Source organism: Brachyhypopomus gauderio, chromosome 14, assembly GCF_052324685.1.
Source record: "Brachyhypopomus gauderio isolate BG-103 chromosome 14, BGAUD_0.2, whole genome shotgun sequence".
NCBI classification, from domain to species: domain Eukaryota; kingdom Metazoa; phylum Chordata; class Actinopteri; order Gymnotiformes; family Hypopomidae; genus Brachyhypopomus; species Brachyhypopomus gauderio.
In genome coordinates this window covers 8816381-8829592 of record NC_135224.1, presented here as the reverse complement: position 1 = coordinate 8829592, position 13212 = coordinate 8816381, and the positions used below count along the sequence as shown (strand labels likewise).

At 41.4% G+C, this 13212-nt stretch overlaps 2 protein-coding genes across 3 annotated transcripts; both read left to right on the top strand.

Moving 5' to 3' along the window:
- The first annotated feature begins 504 nt into the window (after positions 1-504).
- On the top strand, positions 505-6115 carry LOC143475558 (thialysine N-epsilon-acetyltransferase-like). The gene is made up of 6 exons (XM_076973426.1): positions 505-619; positions 4302-4353; positions 4476-4559; positions 5047-5148; positions 5267-5307; positions 5419-6115. Exons 1-6 carry the CDS (start codon positions 611-613, stop codon positions 5590-5592), a joined length of 462 nt encoding a protein of 153 aa, XP_076829541.1. The 5' UTR covers positions 505-610; the 3' UTR covers positions 5593-6115.
- Positions 6116-7160: 1045 nt separating this feature from the next.
- Positions 7161-12641, top strand: tnfsf12 (TNF superfamily member 12). Of its 2 annotated transcripts, none has more exons than XM_076972312.1 (6): positions 7161-7865; positions 9110-9192; positions 10714-10766; positions 10865-10888; positions 10975-11102; positions 11315-12641. In XM_076972312.1, the coding sequence occupies exons 1-6, from the start codon at positions 7686-7688 to the stop codon at positions 11567-11569; spliced, it is 723 nt and encodes a 240-aa protein (XP_076828427.1). In that variant the 5' UTR covers positions 7161-7685; the 3' UTR covers positions 11570-12641. The 2 variants fall into 2 exon arrangements, with proteins under 2 accessions (XP_076828427.1, XP_076828426.1); XM_076972311.1 differs by having other exon boundaries at positions 7162-7865; positions 9110-9191; positions 10710-10766.
- Positions 12642-13212: the final 571 nt, after the last annotated feature.

The window sequence follows — 13212 nt, the reverse complement described above, 5'->3', positions numbered from 1 at the left end:
TTCGAGTTGCATGCATGAAAGGTGCTATACAAATAAAGACTATTATTACCTATTCGTTTTCCATGTTTTAACCTGTTTAGAAGTGTAGTGAAATAAACAATGAGCAGTGTGAAATTGCACTCGTGAGCTGGATAAACCAAATATATTTCTACGACACAAAGAATACTGTATCGTATAATGTGGAGAGAGGTCTTCCTCCGGTGTGCGCAGTAGTGCGTGTCCGAGACGGATTTTCTCTGCAGCACTGCATTTCTGAGCTGGATATCAGCATGCGCTTTGAAATATGAAAGTTTCGCTGAATTTTCAATAAATCTGCATGAGCGATGTAATTGTGTCAGCATGAAGCAACTTGTGGAATAATTCACCCCACAAAGAGAGCGGTAACTCCTAACAAAGTGATTGGTTCATAGTAGATGGCGCTGTTCTGCCGTGGGCCTTCGCTTAAATGTTTACAATGTAAACGCCAGTTTTAAACTCTGTCCGTTTCGCCTTCATAGTGACCGTTAGCACGTCGACAGACTCTTTACATTCTTCCCTCGTATTTAGACTCCATAAGAAGAAATTCAGTATTCGTGCCGCTACCCTCGAAGATTGCAAGGATATATCCCGCATGATATTGGTGAGGTGATCGCGTGTGGCAGGAGGGAGAAGATAGTGGGTCCGATTTCTGGAGGCAAAAATGGATCAGTGGTTTACTCCTAAAAATATATAAGCGGAGGGGAGATGCATCCAATTGCACAGCCGGAGAGCCAACTGCAGTTCTAGACCTGCAGTTTTAGACCTGCAGTTCTAGACGTGCTGTAGTTTTAGACATGCGCCACCTAGCGGCTCGGAATGTAGCTAACGACAGCCAACTGCAGTTCTAGACCAGCAGTTCCAATGCATGCCGTAGGCTCAGGGGCTTGTATAGTGTAATAATCCATTGTATAAAGAGTTTATTTGTTAAATATGCCCATTGATTCTCAATTGTTTTAGCCAAATCTATAGGCCTAACATTTGACAAGTTTTAAACGATAATGTACACCACATTTTGTATTTAAATAGAAGTAGTATGCCTCATTTTCCCTGTTCTTTTAGGGAGTTTTGATTAATTTTGTCATTTACACACACAGCTTGTCTCCTGAAGATATTTTATTTTTAATTAAACTACTGGATTACTGGCATAGGGTATTTTGTATTAAAAATCAGCAAAAATTGCTTAACCCTTCGGTTTTGTTGACCTCACGTTTTTTACTTTAGTGTTCCCGGTCTTCAGAGACCGGTCTGTTTTAACACACAAAAAAAAAATTTCACCACCTTGCAAACATAGGCATAACGTGTGTGTGTCTGTAGGTGTGTGTGTAGGTGTGTCTGTGTGTGTGTGTGTGTCTGTGTGTGTAGGTGTGTGTGTAGGTGTGTGTGTGTGAGTCTGTGTGTGTTTAGGTGTGTGTGTCTGTGTGTGTGTGTGTGTGTGTTTAGGTGTGTGAGTGAGTGAGAGTGTGTGTGTGTGTCTGTGTGTGTGTGTGTGTGTGCACGCGCGCATGTGAATTCATGCACATGAGTGGCATGTCACACTCAGATCAGAGTGTGCCTTGCAAACATAGGCATAACATGTGTGTGTGTCTGTGTCTGTAGGTGTGTGTGTAGGTGTGTCTGTGTGTGTAGGTGTGTGTGTGTGTGTCTGTGTGTGTTTAGGTGTGTGTGTAGGTGTGTGAGTGAGTGAGTGAGTGAGTGAGTGTGTGTGTGTGTGCGTGTGTGTGTGCGAATTCATCACACTCATATTAGAGTGTGCCTTGCAAACATAGGCATAACATGTGTGTGTGTCTGTGTCTGTAGGTGTGTGTGTATGTGTGTCTGTGTGTGTGTCTGTGTGTGTAGGTGTGTGTGTGTGAATTCATCACACTCAGATCAGAGTGTGCCTTGCAAACATAGGCATAACATGTGTGTGTGTCTGTGTCTGTAGGTGTGTGTGTGTGAATTCATCACACTCAGATCAGAGTGTGCCTTGCAAACATAGGCATAACATGTGTGTGTGTCTGTGTCTGTAGGTGTGTGTGTATGTGTGTGTGTCTGTGTGTGTAGGTGTGTGTGTGTGTGTGTGTGAATTCATGCACATGAGTGGCATGTCACACTCAGATCAGAGGGGCCTTGCAAACATAGGCATAACGTGTGTGTGTGTCTGTGTGTGTAGGTGTGTGTGTGTGAATTCATCACACTCAGATCAGAGTGTGCCTTGCAAACATAGGCATAACATGTGTGTGTGTCTGTGTCTGTAGGTGTGTGTGTGTGAATTCATCACACTCAGATCAGAGTGTGCCTTGCAAACATAGGCATAACATGTGTGTGTGTCTGTAGGTGTGTGTGTATGTGTGTGTGTCTGTGTGTGTAGGTGTGTGTGTGTGTGTGTGTGTGAATTCATGCACATGAGTGGCATGTCACACTCAGATCAGAGGGGCCTTGCAAACATAGGCATAACGTGTGTGTGTGTCTGTGTGTGTAGGTGTGTGTGTGTAGGTGTGTGTGTGTGAGCGAGTGAGTGAGCGAGTGAGTGTCTGTGTGTATAGGTGTGTGTGTGTGTCTGTTTACGTGTGTGTGTAGGTGTGTGTGTGTGTTTAGGTGTCTGTATAGGTGTGCGTGTGTGTGTGTGAGAGAGCGAGTGTGTGTGTGTGTGTGTGTAGGTGTGTGTCTGTGGGTGTGTGTGTGTCTGTGTGTGTAGGTGTGTGTATGAGTGTGTGTGTGTCTGTGTGTGTAGGTGTGTGTGTAGGTGTGTGTGTGTGAGTGTGTGTGAGTGTGTGTGTGTCTGTGTGTGTAGGTGTGTGTGTGTGAGTGTGTATGGGGATGTTTTCTGTCTCATAGATGAATATATTCTGAATACCCATTTATTTCCTGTGACGGTCACGCTTGACCGGCAACAACACAGATGTAAATCGTTGGTTTAAAACACTCAAAATCCAATGAAAAAGATGATCATCACTTTTATATGTTCCAGTGCATAGTGTGGAGGATGGCATAAGGCCTTGCAGCAATCAGATGTAAAACACAATATTTATGAGTGGTTTAAGTTGTAAATCGGTCAGATTTGACCCGAACACGACAGGAGGGATGCTTTCAGTGAGTAAGCATAGTTTCCAGAATGTTAGGAGTGATTTATTTTACTCGTATACCTTCATTGGCATGCAACTAGCAAATATTATGTGATACTTGGGGTTTTTCGCTCACACGCCACACATCCGATTTCTCACGCCGAAAAAAAATCTAGTTTATTTACCTCTGATCCATATCTATGATTCAATGAGTTACCAGTTCGCTCTGGCGCAAACACTGGCGATCGATCGATCGCAATATAATACTTAATTTTTGTCCATTTTACGTTCGCCACCACCCCCCCGGCAAAAATTTACGTTCGCAGGACTAGCATTTCTCTCAAAGTCGAAGTACAAAGTAGCCATAAAGGTAGCCAGAACTAACGAACCAAGACACACTAACGCTTTCCAGATTCATCCTTCATGACATAAACATTACGATAACCCAAAAATGACCTTCAGACATTATCATGTATCTATCATATATTATTGTTGCTTATAAATATCATTCTTCCATCTGCTCCCGCGACATACTAAAACACTATCTGGATATTACGTTACATACATCTAAAACTACGGCACGTCTAGAACTGCAGGTCTAGAACTGCAGGTCTAAAACTGCGGTTGGCTCTCCGGCTGTGCAATTGGATGATGTAGGGAGATGCACTACACCGCTAGAGCTAGGACAGCTGAACAGGGTGCCGGGAGGGGTGGTGGGGGAGGGGCAGTTATGCCAGTTGGCCTATCCTCATATCATGACTTTAACTAGCAGATATTCGTCTAGAAACGTTCATTTTCTCAACTTGTATCTTTGAAGAATATATTATTCAACACTCAACAGGCCTAAAAGATCCCCATTGCGCACTATGCAGTGTTTCACTACATTACGTGGGCTGTTGGTGGCTAATGTATGTTTTAGCATAAGCTGTCGATCGTATGCTAGCCATCAGAAATGCCTCAGTACAGTTAAACAGTAGATACTGTTATATGAAGTGTGTATGATGGCTGAAGGGTACTAATAAACATAATTATGTGGTGACTAACAACACGATAAAAATAAAATGTACTCTGCAGTAACACAAACCTTTTATCCGGAATCTTAACAATACATAGACTACTCTACAAATCCACAGAAACTACATCAGTATTCAATAACAAACAAGGAATTAATTGGTTTGCTACTTACACATATAGCTGCATATACAACGACTAGTGCCATATTCCTTGTACCTCCTGTAGGAACTGGCAGTATATGAGAAGGTTGAAGACCAGGTTAAGATCGCACAAAAAGGTTAAGGCACATTAAATGGGTTTTCGTTAAACAGTGTCAAAGTATATCGCTAAAATAGATGTAATTGAAAGCAGCATTGGTAATTAGTAAATGACTAAATATTTTTATTATCTTCACTGTAGACCTAGAGCAGGATGGGTTCTCTAAAAACCCATTTTTCCATGCAATAATTGCTGAGGTTCCAGAAGAGCACCAGACCAAAGATGGTGAGAAACAATCCAAGGACATTTGTGTTCATATGTGTCCAGCAGTAAGGTGTTAAATATCCCCTATCAGTAGCCTGTGTGTCGCCTGGTCCAGCAATTCTTCTCCAACCTTCTTCTCCAACGGTGTTGCTCTAGTCTGTGTGCTGTCTTTTCAGGGTCACATTGTTACATTTTCTTTCTCTTTGTGTTATTTCTTCTAACTTCAGTACTTCTTTATATGAATTTTCATTAACTTATTCATTGTGAATGTTATTCCTATAACCCTCAAGGCACACCAGACCTCCAAATTGCAGGTAGTTAATTAAGCTTGGTGTGAATAGGGAGTGACGTGTTGTGAAAAGCGCTATACAAATATATTTGATTTGATTTGAATTTGAATGTAAATATTGGATTTTAGCTGTGGCCGTTTCTTTGATGGTGAAGAAATGTTTCTGTGCTGTATCAAACATGTTTTTAAAACGTGTGTGTGTATGTTTGTTTGTCTCAGGTCATACCAAAATAGGTTATTCTCTGTACTTCTACACATATAGCTCATGGAAAGGACGTGCGGTTTATATGGAGGACTTGTATGTTATGCCAGAGTTCAGAGGTACGTGCAGTGTTTGTTTAGTGCGACTCTGTGCATGTGAGAGAGAGGAATCCAATTTATGTCATTTGTCATTGTAATTTAGTTCAGAATAAGTTTCTTTCTCTTGCATCTCTCTAAGGAAAAGGCATCGGCAAAGCACTGATGAGCAAAGTTGCACAGGTAGTCAATAACTGATATTATTCAATACCTGATATGTTTTAATGTATTCAAAATTAATTTGTGTGATCATCATATGAATTTTTGTTCATTTTTGATCAACACTGTAAACAGTTGGGCTTGGCTGCTGGTTGCACACAACTGAATTTTGCTGTGCTGGATTGGAACAGACCATCTCTTGACTTCTACTTGAGTCAGGGCTGCTGGGATGTGACCTCTGACCTGGGTTACCACTGCATGCGTTGTGAGGGTGAGGCTCTCCATACCCTAGCTCAGAGAGACCTCTGAATCTCAGGGTGCCTCTTTCTCAAATCCATGTCAGTAAGCTTTATGTTATCAGTTCAACGTATGAACAGTAATATTTGTGGTTGCATTGCTGGTAAGTCTTGGCAATTTGATCTTTGGTCCCAGCTAAATGTAAGACAGTCCAGAGGTAAATGACTTAAACTAGTTGTTCATTTGTTGCTTTGTTGTTCATTTGTTTGCTTCTTTGGCTTTTACATTTTTTTAATTGCAATGTTTACCAACTCAGTCTTTCAAAATCCCAAGTGCAAGACATGAATGGAAAAATTTATGTAGAAGTGCAAAAACATTTTCACCTTGTGTTCACCTGCACATTATGCATCAGTTAAATGTGTTTTACCTGGAATTGGTTTGTAAAGAAAATTAAAAACATCACAAAATGAAATATGTACAATTTATTATGTAGTCATTTGTCATCAGACTGCAAGATGTCAGCAGGCATTTTTTAAAGCTTGATGCTTATGTCAGAGATTAGTGATAATATAAAAGATACTAGAATTAAAATGCATTGTAACTTTAAAATATATCTGCTGAATTATATATTTATTTCAAGTATATTTTTGTCATTGTGTCTAGATAGGAACTTTACTGCACTTCTAGGGAACGGTGTCTTTCCGTTTAGAAAAAGCTCTTCTGGGTTGTTGAAGCCCGTTTGTAAGACAGCATTGCACAACCACTTGGTGTTTGCCATGTTGTTTGTTGGGAAAAAGCTTAAATTTGCCAGCAGGTTGTTAGGAAGTGTTGCATTGTGTAGGTTCTTTCTATAAAAGCCCACTGATGACATCTGTATTTTTCTTTTAATGATCTGCACTGATTTGAAGATCTATTTATGTTCTGCACCGTTGTTTGTTACAAGATGATTTGTTAAAAGCTGTTAGTTTAAATTCTCAGTGGCCAGTTGTGTCATTTTGAGGGATATGATTTCTGTCACTACTTGAAAAGAACACTAAATTAAGAAGCTATTCTCATGCTGCAACGATGGTGCGTTGACTATACAATACATTTGAAGACCTATAAAGTCGGCAGTCATATTTTAAGAAGTAGTGCCATCTTGTGGTAGTTTAGAAAATGTACTCTTGAAATATGTAGACTTATGCCACAGTAGTGAAAAATGAAGCCAAATGAAACCAGGTAAGTGTAGGAAGGAAATTTTATATACTAATATATTTAGTTATATATAACCTATCTATATATAGGTTGTGCTTTCTTACTATCCTTGCGCAATCTGAGAGTTCTTACACATTTCATGTATAAATAGCTTATGCATAGAGACATGTCACTATTTGTGCTGTAAGCGGTATTTTTAATACCAAATGTTATTAATACTGTTTTGTGAAACCAACGCTAGTTCACAGCGACAGTGATATATCAGGTGGCTCATTCGTTTTCCCCGTTTTAGCCGATTTCAAATCCCATTTTCCCAGTAGCAGATCTGTTTAAAATGAGTAATGTGAAATTGCACTTGTTGATTGTGAGCTGGATAAAGCAAACATATTTCCACGAGACAAAGAATACTTGGCATCGTACGATGTGGAGAGAGTTCTTTTTCCAGTGTGCGCAGTGGTGCGTGTCCGAGGCGGACTTGCTTTGCAGCAGTGCGTTTCTGATCTGGACATCAGCCTGCGCTTTGAAATATGACCTTTCACCGAATACACCACGTTCGATCTGTCAGGCAGTACGGGGAAGTGTGCCAACGAATCACGTCGTCGGAGGATACCACGAGAATTGACATCCTAGCGCAGTGCACATCTGTCAACTCAAACGACGAAAACGTGATTTTTGCCAGCCGTAGTTTCTGCAAAAAAAACCCCCGCATTTTCCACTTGCCGAAGCATTTGCAGCAGCCAATTCGTCGCACATGCTCATAACTGATGTCAATCTCGCAGTTTAGGCTGCAGCGACTGCACTAACCGTTCTGTGGACGCCGTTGTTGCAGACGCACTCCAACATCTGCAATTGCGCTTAAGTTGGTGAAGCGTGTGCACTTGGGACCTGAAACAAATACCAAAATATGTGCACGTGGAAAATGTACAGAATGATTGATCTGGAAGTTCTGGAATGGTAAATGTGTAGACTGCATGACAATGCATCGAATTCTGCACCGAAGACGGGTTCGTACACTCCGGTTCGTCTGGTCGGTCATGGCCGTGGTCGCGTTGTCGCTTGCCGTGTGCAGTGCGGTGTTTACGTTGTGTACATGGCGACAAACTAGGGACCTGTCGAAGTCTATCAAAACTCTGCGTGACCGCTTGGATCAGGTAAAACTTCTACCACGCCCAACGCTTCGTGTTTTCAGTAAAGTTTTAATTTATTATAAGCGTTCTAGATTATTACTTTGTAATTCTGTAGTTCACGTGGCGACATTTTCGAATGGCATTGTTGTGCATTTCTGGCATATTGCGCTGCGAACCCTTTAAACTTCATATGGTTCGGTAAGGAACATTTGGAGAAAACACATGCCACAATATTCATTATACAAACAAACATTTGTGGCGGCGCTGGGGGTCTGTGGGACGCAATTTTATTGCTATACCAGACTTTGCGCGCGAGGCGCTGCGAGTTATGGCTTATTTAGTCTCCACATTTCTGCCAAGCCTGATGGCTCTGTTGCCAATTGTGGTCCATGTTCAGCGCAATTTACTGGAAATCCTAGACTACTTGGCACACGCATACATTGTAACCGATGGACATTGCCTTTTAAACATCGCGTCTCGTATAAGCGTTTGTGTAATTATGGTTGAGTGATTTGTGATCCATAGACTACCATTTAAAACCTAGAACTTTGCCTTCCAGCTCAGCTGGGTCGCTTTGCCTGAGTGTCTGTTGTGGTGCGCGGATAAAGTGCATTTAACTGCCACACAGTATAAAGAAGATGCGCGTGTTGAGCTCTCGAGTTTGCACGCATGCACATGCTGAATCAGCGAGCAGACGAGGGACACATGACTGAATTTTGTGCTGTGTAGTGATTTAGACCATGTGCTGCTGTCATATGTATTTACTCATACTGACATGTTTAATTTGTTTTATACAGTTTTTTAATTAAATTAAATAATCTATTATTGTCATATATGGCAACGGTCCGTTGCATTTCTTCCTACGCGTCTTCACACGCGTAGTCTCTTTGCCAAAAAGACTTCAAACTGCTGACGAAGCTCCCATACAGGTCACATTTTTTTATTTTTACGCTTCTATGTTCTCGGCAAGGGAGCTGAAACATTTAAGGAATGTGTGGCATCCAGAAAAAAAAGTCATAAGATGTGGCATCTAGTCTTGTGGGTGACCTATTAACAGAGGCACGCCAAACTCCGGGAGACTGTTTGTTTGTGTCTGGCTCAGAAAAGTCTGTGGGTTTGATTATTTCACAGACTGCCTGTTTCATGGGCTAGCCACAGGAGTCGTCAATTAATATTAACACTCTTCCTGTCCTCCATTTTAACCAACATAGCATACATTATGGCCTCTCTCTCTCTGTCTCTTTCTCTCTCTCTCTGCCTTCCCGCAGGTGAATATGCAGCGTAAGGCCATTGTCCAGCTGTTCCTGGAGAAGAGAGAGCTGCTTACAGGACAGCGAGTGAGGAGAGATGGTACTGTGGGAGTAAATGAATGACATTAATCAAATGAGTGCATGATAGTAATCACACACTACTACTGGTTTATATTTCACATGCATATGCTTTGTAATAGCATGGAACTGACTGTAAATGCTGTAAATCAAATCAGCACAATGACTACCATCGATGAAATGTGACAAAGTCTTAGATGGCTATTTCAGGCAAGAAAGAGAGCCTCTTTAACCTTTGCTCAAGTTAGTTATAGGAATGAAGGGGCCCTGGCAGCTTGGGTAAAGCAATGGCAAATATTTCTAAAAGCTGCAACAGGAAGCTACTGGTAGCAGGCTGACTGGCAGGAGAAATTAAAGGCCTGAGCTAGATGGACTTGTATCCAGCAAAACTAAGTGCCCAGGCTTGGTCATTTTACAGACATGCTAAACTAAGTACCCAGGCTTGGTCATTTTACAGACATGCTAAACTAAGTGCCCAGGCTTGGTCATTTTACAGACATGCTAAACTTAATGACCCCTGGGCAGAAGCCTAAAATGGGTTGTTTATTTTTCTGTACCGTTATGAATGTTCTGTGATATCAGTTGTAATGATGCAACCACTTATCTGGCCTGTATACCCAACTCCATGGTAACATACATGGTATGGTTACAGTGCTGGACCACAGACTTGCTGATTATTGGCCAAAAGATAGACTGAATAAACATTAGCTTATAACAGACAGACTTAGAGACGTAATTAACAGCAGAAGAGTTTCAGCTGACTCCTGACAGCCATCTTGTCTGGAGTCATTCTATGAAGCATCACTTTTCTCCTGCTTGAAGAGTGTCCCACTGGGACAGCCTGGGTCTGTGAGTTTAATCAGCGTGCCAGCAATAACATATAACTGAACCACTTTTTGGTGATCTCTTTGATGTCTATGGTTTGTGGTTTGTGTTGTATCGGATCTTTCGACAAGTTTTGGGAGTTCTGGCAGTTCCCATAAGCCCCGGCACTAAAGAAAAAACAACCTCTGGAGAGGACCGAGACGAATCTCTCCTCGCTCATTTTTTGAGGTGTATTGTTTAATTTATTGCAGTTAGTTGAATAGTAGCCACAGTCCTTGCTCTCTCCTGTTTCACAGACAGAATCTTTACAGCTCCTTCAGGGTCACAGAAGAGCTAAAGGCCCCCTCTTCTAGCAGTTTCTCTTACCATTTTTTTAAAACATTTTTTTCATGTCACCACAATTTTTTTTTGTTGACTGAAACCATCTGGCAGGGTGAAAATAGAAAATACTGCGCATGGCTGTGTGCTTGAGGAAAACAATGGCTGAAAGGTACAGGACAGAGGAAAGAAAATATTTGACCATCTGGACAGACTATCAGCGTCTCAGCTGGTCGATAAACGATTCTTGATTAATCCATGATGCTTCCATCTGCACAGCTGTTAAAGACTATAAGTTGCAGAAGACTTGCATGAACACCTTATCTCTAGTGCAATGCATTCCAGAATCGTTATTTTTTATTCCAAAACATCTCTCCTTTTTCCTTCCTTGTGCAAGTGGGAGGGGGAAAAGGAAAATCTGGAAATGCAAAGAAAGTGGCCTCTCACTTTGAAAGTAAGTTTCATAAAATCATGTTTTTTTTATACAGACTAGATCATTGCTTGTTTGTTCTTTTTACTTCAATGCTCATACCTGCCTCTTGTTTTCAACAGTAACCAAAGATTCCCTTCAAGAAGGTGAGTTATGACAAAAAAAAAATACTTACAGTAGCACTGAGTCAGGTGGATATTTCAGTAATAATGTGTGTGTGGGTGTGTTACAGTGGGGAATGAGGGAATCATTAAGGGTTGGACTGAACAGCAACTGAATATGACCCAAGCCGTACATTATAACTCTGAGACAGGCACTTTCAAAGTCATGCGGAGGGGGGTCTACTTCCTTTACTGTCAAGTAAGTGGAGTGAAACTTGATATTTCTTACTTTTAAGCTGTATGCATGAAAGAACCTACTCAAGATTTAACTGACTTCAGGTTCTCAGTTTTGCATGACCTTTTTTGGGAGCATCACCGTCTGCAATGATTGTCCGCTGGTTGATCTCCTTCCAGTTCCCTCCTTATGCGTCTGATCGCTTTTAATACCGTCCTATTTCCCATCCCCTTCAGGTGCACTTCAACGAGAACCAGAGTCCGTATGTGAAGCTGGAAGTGTTCGTGCCAAAAGGCCCCTCACTGCAGTGCACGGAGGGCTACGGCACGACTCCGGCAGCAGGCTCGCACAAGTTCCACTTCCTGAAGCCCTGCCAGGTCTCTGGTCTGCTGCTGCTAGACAAGGGGGCCGAGCTGAAGGCTGTGACCGGGAAGAACTTCAGTTTGCAGGTCTTGGGCAAACATTACTTTGGTCTCTTTAAGGTGAACTAGATGAACCAACATGGCCTGTCAGTCAGACTACGTAGGGTTTTTTTTCACTTTTATTGTCTTTTTTGGAGGACTGTAGCAGTCACATTATTGGCTCCAAGGACGGTTGCTGTTTTTCATCTATTTTTTTGTTGTTGAACCTGCATCTGTGACTTTAAACCTCATGTCCCGGCTATTTTCCCACTCAGTTATTGGGGGAAGGGCCTGGAATTAGAAAAGGATATATCCAAAAGCACCTGTCAATGGTCTAAATGAGGATCGTATGTACATTGGTACCTGAAATTAAGAATCAGACAGGATGTTAAAGACTAGCTGGACAAGACTGTTGGACCATTTTACAGTGGATCCCTTTTTTGGACATTTCTTGGATTCAATGCATAAACGTCAGTAGATGCAAAAACACCCAGCATGCTTTACCCAGCATTGAACTGTAACGTGAAATGGACAATGCTACAAGAACTTGGGTGCCTTAAGACTATGGCAGAAGGATCACATGACCTTAAAAACGGTTTGTGAGAGCTTTTACCACTGAGTGCTTGGGTGGACCAAATATTTGTACTGAAAAAGGCATATCTGACATTGGATTAAGTTTGGATTTGTACTGAGGACTATTCTGATTAACTAATCATGCATGAACCAATACTTGGCTTGTTATACCAAGTATTTCACAGAAACCAACTATCTTAAGTCTGGCATCTTGCTGCAACCGTGTGGTACACTGTACTGTAAGTCTTTGACATCACATTTTGAATACATATTTTTATATATATACATTTATATAGGTTAGCGTGAAGTGGCATGCTGATAATAATGCAGTTGCAGTATTCTTCGCTGGAATGTTCTAAGGATGTCATTTCATATGCATTTGATTTTTATACAATGCAATGTTTCATACGAGTGTTTTCAAGGGCAAAGTTGCAGATTTTTGTACAGTTTTTATTACATTTAATCTCACTAACAAGTGATGCGTGAAACAGCTAGTGTTTCACAGTGAACAAAGTATGTCAACATCTCCTGCCTGAAGGCTTCCATTAACGTTGCCATTGCTGTTAATTAAATCTGAAATGGAAACCTCGCCATTGTAAATGCACTTTGTTCCAATTGGATTTCCTAATCATGCCTCTGCTTCCCTTTTGCATATCCTGGTCCCCTCAACACCCCTTATTTCCCCTGCAACCCCGCTCCGTTTCCCCTCGCCTCCCACTCTCACTTCCTGTATCATTATCTCCACCGAATAGCTGAAAACCTTTAAGGAAAAACATGCACTTATTTGACTCCCCTTCCAGTCCTTCTAACTTTTTTCTACAGTCTCATTCTTTTGACACCCCCCCCCCCCCCTTTTTTTTTTTAGGGTCGCTTCTTCCACATTTGGCTTGCTGCGGGAGTTTCTGCTTTTTAGAGACGGAGCCAAGATAAACTCGTCGGGGTTGAGGTGATGTGTGGAATGGCCATGTGTGTGAGCGCAAATGTGTATCCAGGGTGACTGTACAGGCAGTTTTCATTTCATGGCTCTTCAGTTTGCCAGTGAAGCAATATATCTAATAGTGTGTTTTATAATTTATTTGACCTAATAATGTTTGCTTCGCCATTACACTGTAAATGGTCTTAAGACCAGTCTTAAAAACTGGTTGATTATTTTGGAATTA